Source organism: Triturus cristatus, chromosome 2_2 (assembly GCF_964204655.1).
Source record: "Triturus cristatus chromosome 2_2, aTriCri1.1, whole genome shotgun sequence".
Classification (NCBI taxonomy): domain Eukaryota; kingdom Metazoa; phylum Chordata; class Amphibia; order Caudata; family Salamandridae; genus Triturus; species Triturus cristatus.
This window is the reverse complement of record NC_140582.1, coordinates 1,243,293,347-1,243,314,174: the sequence shown is the minus strand read 5'-3', so window position 1 is coordinate 1,243,314,174 and position 20,828 is coordinate 1,243,293,347. Positions and strand designations below refer to the sequence as shown.

At 48.4% G+C, this 20,828-nt stretch overlaps 1 protein-coding gene across 1 annotated transcript in view; it reads left to right on the top strand.

Annotated features, from left to right (window-relative positions):
• The window catches only part of LOC146863492 (uncharacterized), a 431,973-nt gene that overhangs the window by 397,473 nt on the left and 13,672 nt on the right, over nt 1–20,828 (top strand). Inside the window, exon 3 of the mRNA XM_085642932.1 lies at nt 3,832–4,580. Coding sequence (XP_085499058.1) covers nt 3,832–4,550 — 719 coding nt within the window. The 3' untranslated portion in view covers nt 4,551–4,580. The remainder of the gene's footprint in view (nt 1–3,831; nt 4,581–20,828) is intronic.

Sequence of the window (20,828 nt, the reverse complement as noted above, 5' to 3'; positions counted from 1 at the left end):
CTTCCGGAGATTAAGAAAGCCCTTCCTCATTACCGTGTCTCTGGCAAAGTCTTGAGAAATTGAAATGCGATGACCATTCCAAGAGACAACTCTAACCTTCCGCATATGAGCCAGAATTTGTTCTGTGTGCTGATGGCGCAGTGGCTTAAAAATTATCGCTCTAGGTTGAGTAGCAGACTTAGGGCGAAGGGTAGGGATACGGTGTGCACGTTCCAGCTCAAAATCTCTTTGGAAAGAAATTTGTAACGTAGAGGGAATCCATTGATAGAGGAAATCAATCAAAGAAGATGCATCTTTCTCAACATCTTCCGGAAGACCAAAAATGCGCAAATTAGATCTTCGGTTACGATCTTCTTGCTCAGTGAGGTCTTTCCGCAAGGCCGCCATTGAGCGCTCTAACTGGCAAAGAGATCTAGAGTGCTTTTGCATGGAATCCTCTGCGCCACTAATACGTGCTTCTGTGTCTGAAACACGAAGGGAAAGGGCCTTGAAATCATTCCTGATGGCTAACACCTCCACTTGCAGTAAGTCTGTGTTAGTCTTGGTAGACTGCGCAATTTCATGGACCTCATTAAGGCGCGTCAAGATAGTCTCAAGAGTGGAGTTAGGGTCCTTTTGAACAGACTCAGGTGTAGGGGAGACCTGTTTGGACCTCTTAAGGGACGCTTTAGAATCCTTTGCGTCTTTAGCATTTGGTGACGGGCCCATATTCGCAGCCATAGAGCACACCACCTCAGCAGGAGCAAAATACTTCAGAAAGGTTAAAGAAAGGTAATGCCAGAGGATGTATAAAAACTCAATGTGTAATAAGGAAAAGAGCACAAAATGGAGAGTGCACCTTCAGCAAAAAGAACAGGACGGTAAAAATTGCGGGCTTACAAGGTCAAGGAAATGAACCACCTCACAAAAATATCATGCCCTGCAGATATCAAGAGGACTCCTTCCGACATCCAAAAACAGCTAAGAAGCAGGGAAACATAGATCAAAGAAGCCCCATATAAAGGCATTGGCGGTATTCTGAAGATAAAAAAACCAAAAATAAGTTCACAAACGAAAGTAATGCAGCAGAAGGGAAGAAAAAATCAAATTAGCCTTATAAAGTGTAAGAAAACGTCACCAGCTCTTGTTTGTCATCATTTCTGACCAGTCCGTAGCAGTAGCGTCGTCGTACTGAGGAGAAAAACAACTTCGCCAGTGAGGAATAAAAATGGCGGCCGCTCGTGAAAACACCGAGCGCTACCAACCGACGTCCTGAATGTGGTCACCGGCAGCCCCAAAGTGCAGGAAACTTCCTCAAAACACACTCGGCTGCATCGTAAACATGATGCCAACTGCTGGAGTGTACAGGGCCGTCCGCAGCGGCAGCAAAACCTCCGTCGGCCGTTGCTCAGCGCAGAGCTCAAGCGCAAGCCGCCATCTCGCAGCGGCGCGCAAGCCACGCCCCCTGCATTATGCACTTTTAAATGCTAGTACTGTTTTTCGCCCTGATTAATTTATTGTCATACTAGACGTGATTATTTCCTGGTGAAATAACCCGAAATGAGGGCACCTTAGAATTATATCAGGCAATACTTTTTTTACAAATATATGCCACATACAATGTCCATACACTGTTTTAATTAAATCCTTTCTATGTAGTATCTGAGACTAAGTTGTAGGATAAATTGATCTTTTAAATTATTTATTCATTTCGCACTATGCACTTTCAAATGTGAGCACTGCCTCCTGTCTTGACCAATCCACTGCCATACCCGTAGCGATCAATTTATCTGGTGAAGTAAACTGATTAGAGGACATCCTAAAACTGTGTTAGGCAATCTCTATCGACTAATATGTGTGCCAAGTTATGCCTACTCTTGTTGTCTTTTATTTTAACGTCTTTTTTTTTTTTTAAATTGAAAAAATGTGTATGCATTGTCATTTGCACTTTTAAGGTCATACTGGCCGAAATAAAGTTTTTATTGAATTGAATTGAAAAATTTAATTGAACATAACTATTTATCTACACTTGCTTCACTCTTGATCTACAAAAATTTTATATAAATAAATAAAACTAAGTTAAAGTACGACAACACTTGAAATCCAGAGTTTATTCAAAGCATCTTTAATCTACATAATCCACCTTCCTTTATGCATCTAAATACCTTCCATGGACTTATGGATCTATATCTTTATTACTTTTGGATCTATATATTTATTCCTTTTACTTATTTATTTCCTTTCCTCTAATTCAGCATTTCCAACGCGCTGCCCTATTTCTCACCCAATACCTCTATCAATATATCCATTACCTCCACTTTCTCATTCATTCCAAACCCTTTACCACTACTATGATCCTCAAAATAACCCTTTCGAGACTCTTCCCTACTCCACCCCTCCTTACATCATCTCATACCTTTTACTATTCTGATCCCCAAAACAAACCTTTCTAAACCCTCCCTCTGACTCTTCCCCCTCCACCTCCCTTTTGCTCATCCCCCTTCACCCCCCTTTTACTCATCCCAAGCCTCTTCCTCCTGGTATGAGCTCCAAAACAAACAAAAACAATTCTAAATCCTTCCCCTCTATCCCTCCAGTATCCTTCTCAATCCCAGAAACTGACTAACACATCCACTGCTCAAATTACTTTCATATTTTCACTATACTAATTCACCACTAATCCTTTATGGGTTCCGGAGTAGCGTGCTAATTGCCGAAAAAGCACTTTGACGCCTCGTCAGAGGTAGGAAGAGCTATATAAATGCAAACCTTTTCCCTCTTCTACCCCTCCACTATGCTTTTCAATCCAAATAACAGACTAACATATCCACCGCTCAAACTACTTTCATATTTTCACTATATTAATTCACCACTTATCCTTTATGGGTTCCGGAGTAGCGTGCTACTAGCTGAAAAAGCACTTCGACGCCTCGTCAGGGGTAGTAAGCACTATATAAATGCAATTACAATATAATATACATGCATGCCTGTATACCAACATACACACATACATAAATGCAGACATGCATATATACATACATACCCACATATATTCAAGCCACATACATACAACCAAGAATATACACATGCATATATATATATATACGCAGACATACATACTAGCAACATATATACAATCAAGGATATACACATGCATATATATATATATACACGCAGACATACATACTAGCAAAATATATACAATCAAGCATAGGCACATGCACACATTTATGCATACATACATATTTACATACATACATAACTATATACATACATACACAGGTAAACAGGCCTTCTTAAGATGCTCCTCTGAAGCTGGTGCACACGTGTAGTTGGGTAGATCTTGTGTTTCTCATCACTACAGACACAACCACATACACTCGTCACCACCACACTTTCAGAGCTGAATGGTCGTTGTGCATCATATACATATATGCATACATGACTACTTGGGGAAATGGCGATTTCTAACCTCATTACAATGTTCTGTTGAAGATTCTAACCATATCCTGATATGTATTTGGAGTTCATGGGGCATATTTAGGAAATAATCATGCAACGCACCAATCCACCTTGTTGCGCTGCGTGATAGGGAAATGGCAAGAATGCGCTGTATTTGACACAATATAGCGCTGTCCTCTCTTTTACCAGCGCTAGCACAATGTTCTGCCTAGCGCCAGCGCAGGCGCCCTTGCGTCATGGTGCAAGGTGGCTGCGTTGTAAGCAGGGTTGTTTTGGTGCAGGAACGGACACCGTCCTGCACAAGAACAATCCTGAGAGGCATTCTCCTCATTCTATGTGTGCTGAGAACAGATATCAGGTGCAAATAACTCTCTCTCTGCTGCTTTTCAGGTCTGATCTTGTTCACGGTGGACAATCCGGGGGTCATCAGGGCGGCCTCGCCCCCAGCTGCTTACGGCGATGATTTCACATCCAGAACTCGTGTTCTGGGGACGCTGGGCGGTGTAAACCATGTGTTCTTCAGCCCAGGGGGTCTTCTGTATATCGTGAGAGGTTCTGAGCTATATAGCGGTCCCAAGCCTTCAGATCCATCCAGGTACTGGTTCCAAGGTCCTGGAAGGCGCGTAGGTAGAGCAGGCTGGGATGCATTCAATCGCTTTTTCTTTAACCCCAATGGAGATCTTTATGCCGTCACTCATCAGGGTGAGCTTTACGCAGGCCACCCGCCGACCAATGAAAACCAGGTTTGGAAGGACGCACTAGGTAGAAAAGTTGGTAATGGCGGATGGAGTGGATTTCACGCCCTCTTCTTCAACCCCCAAGGGATCCTGCACGCAGTGACTGCTGATGATAGATTTGTAAAAGGATATCCTCCAACGAATGCAAATGACAACTGGATTGCAAGAAGCCAGGCCATCGGAGCAGGTGGATGGATCAATTTAAGCCGATTTATGTCCTTTACTCCTGATGGCAACCTTTGGTGTGTCTCCAAGTCAGAGGGGAAGATCTACAGGGCCTCTCCGCCAACCTGGGGCGACAACTGGCTTGGAAGAGCCCAAAATCTGGGTGTGCACTACTTCTTTAAATTCATGGCCTTCACAACGTGGTGATGAAGAGAAGAGACCAACACCCTTGTCTACGTACGTATGACGTCATGTTCTCCTCTAATACTTTTCACAAAAGCTCTTAGTTGAACTTTGCCTTTGAGTTATTCACTCTTCTTTCCTACAGGGAGTTTTGAAAATGCACGGATGCTAATTGGGCGAGGATGTGGTCTGACGGCTAGAGCTGCCGACTTTGGTGCTGGACACCAGGGTTCGAGCCTCGGGGTCGCGTCCACATCCTGTGATTCTGGGCAAATCACTCCATCTCCCCGTTCCTGAATGTGTAATGTAAATACGGTGCTCATGTACAGCGCTCCAATACCTTCGGGTCGAGTTCGCGCTATATAAATATGCAAAAAATGTCAGTGTAGCCAACACACTCCATCCATCTTCGGTTCTCCAACATCACCGTTTCCTCCTAATGAGTAACAAGTCTCGCTTTTTACAAGCACCCCTTCGCACATTAATGGCAGCTGATTGGGGAATAGGTTGAGATGTTGGCAGGGGTGCCAGACCTTGGGTGACAGTTTCTCTTACAAGACAGGAGCAGTATGTAATTAAAACAGCACAGTCTTTTGATTTTCAGAAATAAAACACCAAAGCGGGGTTTACTTTATAACACTAGACAAAGATGTCCTAGATGAGTTGGGGGTATCCTAGTCTGCGACCACTAAGTCTTGAATTACGGACATTCGATGACCTATCAAGGGTGGGAGCCCCTCCCTAAGTGACTAATGCAACAAGAACGATTGGTGGACCGAATGTTGAACAATGTCAGCATCCTGGGACCAGTTTTGGGGTTTCACCCCTCAACAGCCAGGATAGCTTGACTCCAGTGGCATGGAGAACACGGACCCACGTCTGGGCATCCTCGTCCCACTCGGGGTGACAAATGCAAAAACAACAGTTGATGGACAGAATGCAGAACAATGTCATACATTCACCCCAGTACAGAGATCTGGGCCTAAATCCATTGTTTTTTTGCTTACCATGCCATTCCAGTTTGAACCCAGCCATATGCAAATCAGTCTTGATCCTGTGCCCCATGGGAACAGTCCAGCCCGAACTGCCAGGCCAGGTCCTCCCTGGACTGGAAACAAGCATCCTAGGACCGGTTTCGGGGTTTCACTCCTCTTCAGCCAGGATAGCTTGATTCCAGTGGCATGGAGAGCACAGGACTCACGTCTGAGCATACCCATCCCGCACAGGATGACAAATGCAAAAACAACAATTGATGGACAGAATGCAGAACAATGTCAAACATTCACCCCCGTACAGAGATGAAGGTTTGCATTGTTAAGCATTCCATCCATCATTTGTTCCTTTTGCTTTTGTCGCCCTAAGTGGGAAGGGTATGTACAGACGTGGGTCCCGTGCTAACTGTGCCACTTGATTCAAGCTAGCCTAGCTGAGGCCCCAAAACAAGTCCCAGGATGCTTGTTTCCAGTCCAGGGTGGACCTTGCTTCGCAGGTTGGGCTGGACTGTTCCCATGAGGCACAGGGTCAAGACTGATTTGCATATGGCTAGGTTCAAACTGGAATGGCATGGTGAGCAAAAGAACGATGGATTAAACCCAGATCCCTGTGACTGGGGGTGGTTGTTGGCATTGCTCAGGATTCCGTCTATCATTTGTTCCTTTTGCTTTTGTCTCCCTAAGTGAGGCGGCCTGTAACATGCTGTGGAGGAGCCGGTCTTCCAGGCGCTAGAAAACTAGCACATGATTTCCAACAACTGAGCCAGCTAAGGCTGCGCTGCCAGAAACTGAGCAACCTTCAAGGTGAAGTAACCATGAGTGGGGCTTTCCGTTACCACCCCACTGCAAATAAAGCCCTTTTTATTGAGTAGAACCATCTAACTAAATATTAGGTGCAGGTGCTCAAATTAGTTTAGGAGGCCCCACCCACGTTCCCAGCTCCGCCCACTTCCTTCAGAGGCTCCACCCACTTCATTTATTGGTCCCACCCACATCCACAAGCCAATTGCTCTTTTAAAATTTTCAAAACTCAAGGCCCTCCTTCTCGAGGCTAGGTGATATCCATTTCTGATGGTAACAAACATAGCAGTCGAATTTGGGATGACAAGTAATGCAGCAAGTTCTGAATTCCCAATGCCTTCTACTCTGGTATCCCACAAGTTTAAATTTGGCGAAATGTTCAATTCGGAAACTGCGGAAAAATAAGGAATTAGCCTGGCAATTGGTTGTGGTTACTGATTCCTGCAGTAAGTCCCTCAATTTGTAAGGGCACTGTCGGGATCCCAGTGCGGGACATTGTGATATTCCTGCATCCAGGAAATACTGATATCAATGGTATCCAGCTCAAACCCCATTCATTACTATGAGCACCAAAAGTGCTGTTTCCTATGAAAAGAAAAAATATGGAGGAAAGGTCTACATAAATGTATGGAGTAGTGCACATTTTTACTAATACATTGCATTTGCAAAACGCCTAATATCCACAAGGCTTATCTGTCTTAGCAAACCTCTGCTTCCCCGAGTCACAGAAATTTATTAATTCTAGCTTTGCACATACGATTTATCGACAATTCCATATTTTTGGAGTTACAAAATTACAGACAAACCTTTCTGGCAAGTTTACTCATTATGCATAACAAGAGTAACCATAAGGCAATAACAAGTCAAAGTCGGGCAGAAGACTGAATCTTTTGCAAATTACACTCATTTTTGCTTTTTCTTCTTATGCAAAATAATCTCCCATGTAGATTAAAGGCTTCTTCTATACATTCTGAAAATCGGAAGGGGATTGATTCTTTCACAAACCCAATTTGCAAACTATGTCAGCATTCTTTTTATATCAGTAAATACATAAATTAGAAATGATCGCAGATAATGGAAAGCATTTTGGCTTTGCCGTTATTCACCCCATTCCAAAATGACATTCCAGTTGCCTTATTGTGAAAACACTTTTATTTCCACTTTTATTTCCACTCCAATGCAAAGCAACAGAGGAAAATCCACCCACAGGGTGGATCTTTTCCAGGTCATTCGTAGGTTTAGGGTGTGAAAAATCCTAAAATTAAGCTTCTGTAAATAAGGATGTTGAAAAATGATTCTGTAATCCAACGTTTTGCAGCTGCAATTTTTGGGGGGATTTAGTACCATTGGGCCCGATTCACAGAACTGACTTAAGACAAAATCATAAACTTACTACCATTTTCGTATTCACAGAAGGCACTTACTTACTTCGGTATTCACAGAAGTTAGGAGTCCTAACTTTAGGACTCCTAAATGCCTTCTGTGAATACCGAAAGTCTTAAAGTTAGGAGTCCTAACTTTACTACTACTAAACTGAGAAAAATCCTAATTTTAAGGCTTTCGGTATTCACAGAAGGCATTTAGTAGTCCTAAAGTTAGGAGTTCTAACTTTACTACTACCAAATTGAGAAAAATCCTAATTTTAAGACTTTCGGTATTCACAGAAGGCATTTAGGAGTCCTAAAGTTAGGTGTCCTAACTATACTACTACTAAACTGAGAAAAATCCTAATTTTAAGGCTTTCGGTATTCACAGAAGACATTTAGGAGTCCTAAAGTTAGGACTCCTAACTTTTGTGAATACCGAAATGAGTAAGTGCCTTCTGTGAATACCAAAATGAGTAAGTGCCTTCTGTGAATACCAAAATGGTAGCAAGTTTAGGATTTTGTCTTAAGTTAGTTCTGTGAATCGGGCCCCAAGTGACTGGGCTGAGACCAGTATCAGTCTCTGACCAGGAACACTGCTCAGTACAATATTCCAGCAGTGCTAAGTATCCAGTCAGTACGGGTGACTTTTCTAAAAATGGTTTCATGCTTACTTGGTTTTCTAAATCTTTACATAGAAAAATCCCTTTGTTAGAGTTCCGCTATATATCTCTTACCAGGTTCTTGATAGTAATTTAATGTTTGTGATGTTTCCTAATCACATTGTTTCTCTGCAGGTTTTGCATTGATATTTCCCCCTTATCTCAAATGTAAGGTTATTATCTACTTATGATGTCTTTTAAATTCCAAGGGTCATACAATTCATTCCGAACAAGTCAAGCAATAACCTGCACACTCTACCTACGCAAGTGGAGTCGGAAATTTGCAAAGATGCTAAAGTTTAAAAAAGCAAATGGAAAATCCTGCAGAGTATTTACGGGAGAATTCTAGTTTTTTGCCCCTTAAAAAAAATGACTACCTCCTCTGAACTCTTCAGTTTGTCACTACACTATTACAGAACCATGCCAGACAGAAATCATCATTTCGTGTAGACAAAGATTTTGGGAGGCTTAGTGCGAGCAGGATGCAATCTGCTTTAACATGTTATTTCACTAAAAAACAAACTGACCGAGACTGAGTGCAGAGCAGCACGTGCACTATGAGACTCAAACGCAGCCTGCCCTCTGGCAACCATCGTCCGCTTTTACAAGGCAATAAATATGAAGGGCAGGCCGAGCCCTCAGCACAGGAGACCAGAGATTAAAAGAACGTGCCTAAATTCCGGAAAGTTATTTATTTTTGGTTAGTGCAGCTCTTTTGCTTTAATGAAGCAAGTACATTCAATATACAAAAACAAAAATGATACCTGTATTGATTGTGGGTGCCGGCGCTCATATATATTCAGCAATTCTAAAACGTTTATTGGCACTTTGGAAGTCCTGCACACTTCCAGCCTGGCGGGCCCCAGCTCAGCCAAGAGCCCGCCCTCAGCCATTCTTCAAAGCAAATCAAACAACATTCTTTGAAAGCAGGCGTGATCTGCACACGACTTGACATCACTAACATGATGAGGACGCTCTTCAAGAATGCCTGGAAAAGGGTGGGACTTCCTCTGAGACATACTAGGCAGCAGCCACAGAAGAGCAGCACAGGAAATTATTTTAATAATTACCGGGTGATGGCTGATCTGCTGGAAGAGAAAAATCGGAAAGACCTGGCCCGGTAAAATAAGTGCCGGTGCTGAGCACCGGAAAGCTCCGGCACAAATTAAGCACTGGCCACGAGCAACAATTCATTACACATAGGGGTCCACCAGGGCCTTCTGGCACATGCCTAGTTCTGTGAAGCACGGGGAGGTCATGCGGTCTCTTGACCTGCTCCCGAATCTTCTCATAAATGTCTATTTGTCCTAGTCAATTCCTTTCTCTCCTATAAACAGAAAATATCTTACCTCAGCACTCTCAAAGTTTAACTTTCTATATTTTATGGCAGTAAGCCTAAAAGATAGATCCAATACTTAATGTGACTACTCACAGGAAAAACAAGTCTGGAAGCATACATTCAACAAAGATCTGTTTTATGTTAATTGACCAAATACACCGTGTTTCACTAGAAATAAGAGATCATGTCTAGGACAGTAATGTAGTTTAAGCTAGCACAGTCCTGATGGTTATTATGAACAACAGAGGTACAGTTGGGGAGGAGGAGCCTAGCGCGCAACCAAGATGGCCGCGTAGGTGCGAGGCTCCCGAGGACCTCCGCGACCTCCTATGACTATCCTGAACATATCCTGATCCAGATGAGGGGACTGTGTTGGTGAGCCTGAGCTGAGGTGGCACCCGTTTTCCGCTTCCAAATCGGACCTCGGACACCGGCTTTAGCACCGATTGAGGTTTGCGGCCTTCTCCTAGCCGAACCCCGGATTTGCGCTGTGGGGCGATCCAGTGACAAAGTGAACAACAGCGGCGGGCAGGGCTTGGTGACTCGCGTACCCCGCACTTTCACTTTCGCTTTCGCACCCCCCTTGCTGTCTCTGCGAGGTTGGGTCGCGGGGCATTGTGTGTTGGTGTGGCCTCGCCGGGGGACCCTGCCTGCCCGCCGGCTGTGATCCGCCCCACAGATCTGGGGTGGCACCCCCCCGGAGCCCGTGGACCGGCTTGCCTGCCCTTCACGACGTGGCTGGTGCGACCGGGAGACTGGGACCATGGCCACGAAACAAGATGGTGACCGGGCAAAGATAAAATCGACCCGGCGTGGCGCAGCCCATCAGTCCAACAGCATGGATCGATATACCCTCCAGAAGGGATCTCCCGAGGTGCCACGCAGGTCCCCTGAGGGCCCTACTGATGCCCCCGATCTGCCCACGGATCTGACTCTGCGGGATGTCATGGGCGCCATCGCCGAGATGAAGGCCTCGGTGGGCCAGCGTTTTGATACACTGGCGCAGAAGATCGACTCGGTCCTCGTGGATGTTGGCCTGGTAAGGGCCGATCTCTCCAAGACCAACGACCGAGTCGATTCTTTGGCCCACACCGCATCGGGCCTTACGACAGATGTGGCGGCCCTACAAACGGAGGTGCGCCGGCTTGCTCGGGCGAGTGCGCTGATGGATCGCCGCCTGGAGGACTCCGAGAGTCGGGCCCGGAGGAACAACATCCGTATCATCGGGGTGCCTGAGGGACGTGAGGAGGCGGCGGCGGACCTTTTTGTGGAAGACCTGATTGTTACCCATCTCCAGCCACGGGGGCTGAGTAAATTCTTTGCTGTGGAGAGGGCCCACAGGGTTCCTGGGGGAAGGCCTAAGGTCGGAGCCACTCCGAGACCTCTCATTGCCCGGATTTTTAATTTTCGGGACAGAGACGCTATCCTGCAATCCTCCAGACTACAGGGACCGATTAGACTTGACAATATGGACATTAATTTTTATCCTGATTTCACCCCAGCGGTCCAGAAGCAGAGACTGAGCTTCCTCGGTGTCAAACGTCGTCTTCGGGACCTAAACCTCAAATACGCCATGCTTTTCCCAGCTAAGCTGCGAGTGGAGGTGGATGGTCGCACGCACTTTTTTGATCGTCCCGAAGCGGCCGGGGACTGGCTGGATACTCTGTCTGGGGATCGGGATCGGGGTGGCGTGGGGGGAGCGGCGGGGGGGAGAGGGCTCGCCGGATCAGGACTGAGGGACTAATATTAGGCCTCGCTCGGGACTAAAATGATGCCACTTTTGACCATACTTCTGTTCGCTTAATTTCCCCTCCTATGGAGGTTGTGTGGCGTCTCTTGGGGGTTCTCCCTCCTCCTCTGGGGGTCTAGTTAGTTTAACTATCTATGGGGCGACAGGCACACTGCACGTTGGGGGGGCTGTTTGGGCTCATGCAGGGGTGCAGGGAGGGGGGAGTTCTGTTGGGGTGGGTGGGCAGGGATGGGGTGTTGTTCGTTATTATCACAAGGCAAACCTTTTTTTGTGTTGGTTCTAATGTGCTCTCGGGGGGACGAATGATGGTTCCTGTGTATGATGGGGGAAAGGGAATTAACTTTGTTGTCTTGGAACGTTAATGGACTGGGGGACAGGATCAAACGAGGTGTGGTCCTGCAGTTTCTGAAGCGACTCTCGCCCGATGTAGTCTTTCTGCAGGAGACACACCTTATTGGCAATTCCTTCTGTGCCATGAATCGGCGCGGCTACCGCCTCGTGGCCCACTCGGGCTTCACGTCAGGCTCAAGGGGTGTGGGTATCATGGTAAAGAATTCGCTCCCGTTAGAAATTGATGAGGTGCTCCACGACGATAGGGGACGTTACACTGTCTTGGTGGGGATAATGGAGGGCAAAGTGATTGTCTTTGTGTCAGTGTACGTCCCACCGGGGTTGCAGTCGACCACCTTTGCAGACCTGGGGCGCCTCCTCCTTGGCCTTCCGGGGGGGCTTCTGGTGGTGGGGGGGGATTTCAATGCGGTGGTTTCTGGGACTGTGGATCGTCACCCCCCTAGGGACCTCCCCCGGGCACAGGCGTGGCTATCCGGCCTCTTGGATACACTGGGATTGGTGGACTGCTGGCGCTTAAAACATCCCACGCAGCTGCAGTACACTTTCCACTCGGGGGCCCATGGTAGTCTCTCACGGCTTGATTATGTCCTTGTCCCGGCGGCGTATGTCGGGAGGGTGGGGGAGGTGCGCCATTTGGCACGGGGTATCTCGGACCACTCTCCGCTCCTGTTACATTTCGATGTCTTTCCGAGGGGTGAGAGCAGGGTGGTCCCAATCAATTCCTGGTACCTGCGCGACCCCACCATTCGCGCTGACTTGATTAAATCCCTCCAGCGCTATTTTGATGAGAATGTGGGGTCAGTGCCTTCGGCTATCTCCCTGTGGGAGGCCTTCAAAAAAGTACTCAGAGGGGAGGCCCTATCCCTTATTTCCCATGCCCGGAGGCGCGAGCGGGAGGAGGTAACCCGGGTGGAGGCTGAAATAGCTGAGTTGGAGGGTAATCTAGAAGATGGGGTGACGGATGCTGCACTACATGTCCTCCAACTCAAACAAGCGGCTTATAGGGCCCTAGTCACGGAGGCGGCCAGGGGCCTTAGTAGAGAGCAACAGGGGCGACTGTATTTTATTTATTTATTTATTTATTTTGACATTTGTAAAGCGCGAAACGAAGGCCCGTGGGCATCTCGGCGCTAAGTAACTGCAATGTTTAGCCAGAAGGGAACTGGGAGGTCAGTGATTAAAAAGCCAGGTTTTGAGATTTTTTCGGAAGGACCAGAGGGACATGCTGGTCTTGATGAAGTGAGGCAGTGTGTTCCACAGTTTTGGAGCAGCCACCAGAAATCTTCTGTCACCCCAGTTAACAGATTTGGTTCGGGGGATCACCAGATCCAGGGAGCTGGAAGAGCGCAGTGCTCTGGATGGACAATAGGGGATAAGGTTCTGAGTGAAGAACGCTGGGACAGCGTTGTGTAAAGCCTTGTATACCAAGCACAAGGTTTTGAACATGATCCTCTTCCTCACCGGAAGCCAATGGAGTTGTTTCATGGTAGGTAGAACCGGATGGAATTTGGGGATTCGCCCTAGGAGCCTGGCGGCCGCGTTCTGTATGGACTGCATTTTTGTTAACACTCTCTCCTGGGCCCCTAGAAACAAAGCGTTACAATAATCTAGGGTGGAAAGCACCAGGGAGCTTACCAGCGTTTTCGCCATGTTTTCAGGTAAGAAGGGCAGAATTTTTTTGATGAGCCTCAGTTTATAAAAGGCTGAAGAGGATATTTGATTGGCGTGTGGTAGGAAATTCAGACGGTTGTCAAACATAACTCCCAGGTTTCTTACTTTATCCACCGGAACTGGGGGCTGGCCCATAGATGACGGCCACCAGCGGGAGGACCACTCCGGAGAGAGATTGCCGAAGATTACAACCTCCGATTTGTCGGAGTTTAACTTCAGACAATTGTGCGACATCCAGTTCCCGATGGCCGACATGCCCTGATTGAACATGTCGGCTTTCTGAAGGCCGTCATTTTTGACGGCTAGGACCAGTTGAGTGTCATCAGCGTATGAAGTAAGGCTCATCCCATGTGCCCTGATGACATTGGCAAGGTCCGACACATAGATGTTAAATAGTGTCGGACTAAGGGATGAGCCTTGGGGAACTCCACAAGGTAGTGACAGAGGGGAGGATTCAAAAGGTCCCACTGTGACGACCTGGGTCCTGTTGGCCAGGAAGGAGGCAAGAAGATTTTTGGCGTTACCTTGGATGCCTATGCTCTCGACACGGTCGACCAAGATGGTATGGTCGACCGTGTCGAAAGCCGCCGACAGGTCTAGTAATATCAAGACGGCGGTACCTCCCGCATCCCGGATAAGTCTGATGTCGTCCGCCGCTTTCACCAAGGCCGTCTCGGTACCGTGGAAGCGACGGAAGCCAAACTGTGATTCATCTAGGCATTTGTTATCCTCGATGAAGGAAGAGAGTTGGGCATTCATGATTTTTTCCACAATTTTTGCTAAAAGTGGGAGACTGGCGATGGGGCGGTAGCTTTTGGGTTCATCTTTATCAAGGGTAGATTTTTTGAGCAACGGTTTTATAAGGGTTTTCTTTAGTGTCTCGGGATAGATGCCAGTGCTAAACATGGAGTTACAGATATTGGTAATGGAGGGTAGAACTGTATCCATAATAGGTCTCAGGACCTTCAAGGGACAAGGGTCGAGGGCCGATCCTGATTTAATGGTGGATACCGTTGTTTGCACCTGCGGGCACGTGACCTCGCTGAACTGCGAGAGAATAGGTCCTTCAAGTTGAGTAGATGGGCTGTGGGAGAGAGTGACGTTATTGGTGAAGACCCTGTAAATGTCGTCCACTTTACTGAAGAAGAACCTAGATAAAGCGTCGCAAAGGGTTTGAGACGGGGGAGGTGTGAGATCCACGGAGAAACCCGCCAATTGTTTGGTGGTCTCGTATAGACATTTATTAGAGTTTTGTGCTGTTTCAATTTTGTTGCAATAATACTTTTTTTTTGCATCCAAGATAAGATGTTTGTATTTTGCTACTGATTCTTTGTATAGGAGTTTGGCTTCGGGTGTGTAGTCCTTCCGCCAATGTCTCTCTCTATTTCTGCACTGTTGTTTTTGGGTACGCAGTTCCTCTGAGTACCATGGGGCCGAGGGGGTCGATCTGTTGCGTGACCGTTGTTTAAGTGTGACCAGATCTTTTGCTGCTGTGCTCACCCAGTTGTAAAATTGGGACGTAGCATTATTGGGGTCCGGAGATAACGTGGGGAGGGTATCTTTAAGCAAAGTTTCCAGCCTGTGTACATCTAAGTCATCCCATGCCAGGTAGGGGGGACAGGAGTTAGGGTGGGGCTTGTTGGCCTGGGGGTCGCCCACTGGAAGTGAAGCCAGAATGAGATGGTGATCCGACCAAATTAAAGGGAGTATTTCTGTAAGTTTGAGGCCCGAGGCATTAGAAAAAATGCCGTCTAGTGTGTGCCCTCCTTCATGCGTAGGGGAATGGACCAAGGGGGATAGACCAAAAGTGGACATGTCAGCTAAAAACGTGGCTGTGTCAGGATTGTTGGGCACATCAAAATGGAAATTAAAATCACCTAGAATGGTGAAGGAGTTCTCCAGTGCGGATGTTTCTAGGAAGGATCTATGAGCCCCCAGGAAGTCACACCTGGGTCCCGGTGGTCGATAAAGAAGGATCCCTTTGAAGGTGTAGGAAGGGGTCAGTTTTATTGCGAATTCTAAGGCTTCGCAAGAAGTCTGAGGAATTAGCGTGTGCCTTACAATGTAGGTGTCTCGGGCAATGATAGCAATGCCGCCACCTTTTTTCTCGGTTTGCCTGTCCAGCCTATAAATGGCAAACCCAGCAGGAACGGCTATGACAAGATCCGGATCAGATGCTTGGCCCATCCAAGTTTCCGTCATGAACAGGATATCTATTTTGTGGTCCTGTATCAGTTCATGGATGTCCTGGCTGTGTTTGCTAAGTGAACGGACGTTTGTGAGCGCAATGGTGTAAGATTTCGTCAGATGGTGCTTACCAGTCTGAGAAGATTTGCAAATGACCGGTAAAATGGCGTGACAGCCAGGGCAGTATGCTGCATGCTTTGTAAGCAGGGCATTAGGATGGAATATGCAGCATGAATGACTGGTCGGGGGGCGAAAAGCCTGTAGCTGAGCGGCTGAATAACTGATACAGGGGTAGGATGGAACAGACCAAGGGGGGTGGCCCTGGCCAGGCGCGGACGGGCGCAGACGGGCTTGCCTTCGGCGCGCCCGCTGCGCCCGCCCGCTGCGCGGTCGGGCGGCTCTGTTGTTAATATACATAGCGGGGCGGGCAGGAGGAGGGTGGGAGGGGCGCCGAGCAAACCGGGCAGCCTTCCCAACACAAGATGGCGCCCAAAGTCAAGCTAATAGCTCCCCAGCGCGTGAACAGCGTCGCTGAGGTAAGAAATGAACCTGAGCCTCTGCGAATTAGTCTTGCCTGGGAGGGGGGGCGACAATATAAAACAGCGCCTGATTAAAATAATTACAAAGGTTAAAACGAGTATAGCAGTCAGTCGTTTTTCAAATACATCCAAAAACACAGAGCAAACCTCCGGCTTCCGCCTCAGAGGGAAAACATTGTCTTGAGCTACGTCCAGCTCAAGATACTCCACCGGGTCTACATGACGGGGCCAAAGCTTCTGCGTATGGGCTATGCTGGAGATGGGTTGTGTAAGCGTGGGTGTGGTGCTTTGGGGACCTTTCTGCATATTTTGTGGGAGTGCCCGGAGGTGGAAGGGTTCTGGCGTGGTGTACATGAGGTGCTGCGACTGGTTACGCATGTGGCGCTGTTGCCTGAAGCGAGGAGATGCCTGTTGAATGTGTGGGAACCGACTGATTACTCGGCGCCGCAGACGTGGTGGGTGACTCTGGGATATATGATAGCCAAGCGTGATATTGCTCAACTGTGGGGATCCCAGAGACCCCCGACGGTCTCGGCCTGGAAAGAACACATGGACTGGTGCATGTTTCGAGAAAAGGTGGTGTATGTGGCGAGGGGTAAGCCTGGGACATGGGTTAAAGTATGGGGCCCCTGGAACGCCTACCGCGGGGGTATCTGTGCACCACCGTTGCTGCCTGATACCTCGCCAGCCCCATCCCCTTAGCCGACTCATGTATGATGTGGGTGATAAGGCTGGTAAACTGATAGCGTGGTTGGATAAAAAGGAGAGAGCGAATCGTGTGGTCCCGCTGATTGAGAAAACGAATGGTGTGTGTGTAACTGAGCCAGAAGAAATTGTCTCCTGTTTCGCGGATTATTTCCGCGAGGTGTATTCCCCGGTCTCTTCTTGCTCTGAAGAGGATTCCCGTGCCCTGCTCAGGGATATCGCGCTGCCGTCCCTTTCCGGGGAGGACAGGGTGTCGCTGGACGCCGCTCCCACCTCCGACGAAATCGCCCTCGCCATACGCTCGGTCGCTTCTGGCAAGGCCATGGGCCCGAATGGTATCCCTATCGAGTTGTATAAGTTGCGACCGGATACATTGGCGCCCCACCTCCGCGCAATGTTCCTGGCAGCCCACTCGCTGGGCTCCCTCCCGCTTGACCAGCGTCTGGCTACAATCGTGGTGATCCACAAGGAAGGGAGACCTCGGGACCGGGTTATATCTTATCGGCCTATCTCACTACTGAATGCGGAGCCCAAAATTCTCGCCAAGGTACTAGCCAATCGGCTGGTCGGTGTGGTGGGAGATCTGGTTCATCAGGACCAGTCCGGCTTTATTCCCCATCGCAACACAGCCCTTAACCTGCGGCGTTTGCATGGGGTGCTCGCGCGCGTCCCATTTATACGGGAACCGGCCATTTTGGCGTCCTTGGACGCCACCATGGCGTTTGACACGCTTGAGTGGCCATACATCTGGGCGATGCTTGCGAAGTTTGGATTTGGCCCAGGATTCATCAGTTGGGTCAAATTGTTGTATTCGGGCCCATTGGCGCAGGTGGTGGTGAACGGAAGAGTATCGGCTTCGTTTGAGCTGGGCCGGGGCACGCGACAGGGCTGTCCCTTGTCGCCACTTCTTTTTGCGCTTGCCTTGGAGCCCCTGGCGGAGTGGCTGCGATGGGAGCCTTCCATCCGTGGTCTCCGTTGGACCCCCGAGTATGAGGACCGCGTATCCCTATACGCTGATGACATCCTTCTGTACCTAGCCTCCCCACGTAAATCACTTATAGTGCTGGTTGATGTTTTACATTCATTTGGTCGTAACTCCGGTCTCGTCATCAACTGGGCTAAATCGTGCGTGTATGTTCTCTCTGGGGAGGCTCCTATTCTCCCGCGGGGCTGTCCGATCCAGATCGCCCCGCAGGGATTTCGGTACCTGGGTGTCTTCATTACTCTGGACCCGGAGGCCCGGTATGAACGGAACCTTCTTCCCCCCCCTCCAGCGCCTGCGGGTAGATGTCGCACGCTGGCGGCGCCTGCCGCTTTCGCCGCTCGGCTGGGCGGCATTGTTCAAGATGATGTCTCTGCCGCGTTTCCTGTACGCTTTGCAGAACACTATGGACTTAGTCCCGGCGCGCTACTTCCGTGAGGTGGAGAGTCTGCAGCGCCGCCTGTTCTGGGACGGGAGGCCGCGTATTGCCCTGGCGAAGTTGATGCTCCCATGGTATGACGGGGGGATTGCCCTCCCGGATATTAAACGGTACTATTGGGCCTCCCAGCTCGCTGCAATTAACCATGGCCTATACGGGCCCGCCTTAAACCCGGCATTCGAAATGGACAAGATGCTCCTGCCAGGTGGCGACTACAATCGAGCGCTCTATTCTAGCGCGCCCGACGCTCGTCTGACGGGCCCCACGCGTGTCATGGTGCAAGTGTGGCACGCGGCCAATGCAGCTATGGGGTGGAAGGACCGTTTGACCCGGGCGTCACCACTATACGCGTCTGAGCGGTTAGGTTCCCTGTGGACCTCTAAGGGCTTTAAGAAGTGGGACATAATAGGTATCAGTAAAGTGGGGGATCTCTGGACGAGGGGAGGATTTAAAACGTTCGATATGCTGCAGACGGAATTTCAGTTGCAGGGCAGTGAATACTTTCGGTATTTGCAGGTCCGTCATGCGCTGGGCTCCGTCTTCTCGGACGTTGCCTCCATCCCGGAATATTCCCCCCTGGAGGATAGAATGCTGGATGGGCACGTCCCGGACAGCACGATCTCACTGATATACAAAAAGCTGATAAACGACCGCTCGGGCCTGTTGACTGCCCTTCGTGCGGCTTGGGTTGCCGACGGGCTGGAGTTGGACGACGAGGACTGGACCTCCGCGGTGGCCTCCCCGAAGGAGGTGGCCATACCGGCTCGCCTTCGCTTCGTCCAGCTCAAGATACTCCACCGGGTCTACATGACGGGGCCAAAGCTTCTGCGTATGGGCTATGCTGGAGATGGGTTGTGTAAGCGTGGGTGTGGTGCTTTGGGGACCTTTCTGCATATTTTGTGGGAGTGCCCGGAGGTGGAAGGGTTCTGGCGTGGTGTACATGACGTGCTGCGACTGGTTACGCATGTGGCGCTGTTGCCTGAAGCGAGGAGATGCCTGTTGAATGTGTGGGAACCGACTGATTACTCGGCGCCGCAGACGTGGTGGGTGACTCTGGGATATATGATAGCCAAGCGTGATATTGCTCAACTGTGGGGATCCCAGAGACCCCCGACGGTCTCGGCCTGGAAAGAACACATGGACTGGTGCATGTTTCGAGAAAAGGTGGTGTATGTGGCGAGGGGTAAGCCTGGGACATGGGTGAAAGTATGGGGCCCCTGGAACGCCTACCGCGGGGGTATCTGTGCACCACCGTTGCTGCCTGATACCTCGCCAGCCCCATCCCCTTAGCCGACTCATTCCCCCGCTGCCGGGCATTGGGTTCCCCCAGTCCTCGCTCTGTTCTCTTCCCCCTCTTTAGACTTCTGTGGATAGTTGGGATCCCCCCTCTAGGGGAGCACGTGCTGCTATTTCCGATTGTGGGTTGCCTTGTGGGTGTGGTTTTCTTGTTGTTCCTAATTTAAAATGAAACCGTATAATGGGGTCTGGATGATGTGGCTTTTGACGTTGTTACCTCCTGAGAAATGCTCCTCCGTAACACCACGTGTTCCATAAATGTATGTCGCATGTTCCTATCATTGCTAGCGGCCGGCCGGAAGGTTGTAGGCCCATACTTGTATACTCTTAAGACTTGTAATAAACGGTTTCAAAAAAAAAAAAAAAAAAACAGAGGTACAGTTGGCATGTGGAGGTCCTGTTCTTAGAGCCTCCTTGGTGATGGCAGATGATGGCAGCCAACACCTGTTTCGTTACTTCTGTAACTTCCTCAAGGCTGCAAATGATGTAAAAAAGAAAAGCCATCACATAAAATCAAAACAAAGAAATATACAAACTAAGAGGTGATGCGCTGAGACAAAAGAAAAAGTGACCAACGAAAAATAAAAACTTGACAAAGTGACAAGAGTTCAAACGTGAAACACAGATCCAATCAAAAACCACGCCAATGTAGGTGAGTGCAGGAAAGAGCCAGACAACCCAATAAAAACAATAAAGTGTAACATTATCAATTAAAAAGTGTTTCTGGACAAGATCCATAGAGGTTTCAGAAACGTGCGAAGAAATTCTGGTGGATATTGCCATAACGGCCCAGGTGAAAGGGACCAATGGTCACTCTGAGTTCTTAGAAATATATCTACCTTGATCTAAAATAACAATGCTCTGATTTTGGGAAAACCACCCAAGATGTATGGGCCTAATGATTTCGGCAAAAAGTCAGGAAACACTAAACACACAAAAAAACAAGATTGAGAGTTATGTAACCTATACCAGGTCTATGAGTATTTGGACAAAATCCTGTCTTAACAAAAGGAAGCACCTTGTGATAAACAGGTACCAATATCAAATAATTCCTTGATGTAGTACAAATCTAGAAGAAAGGGTCCTGGAACAGGTATAACCAGCCTCCAATCTTTGTCTGAGGAATGACTCTAACGTATATATCTTGCAGGCTTCCCAGTTGTCTAAAATTAAACGCATTAAAAGATCACCCAGTCCAAACCCATAGACTGGAAAAAGCTAAGA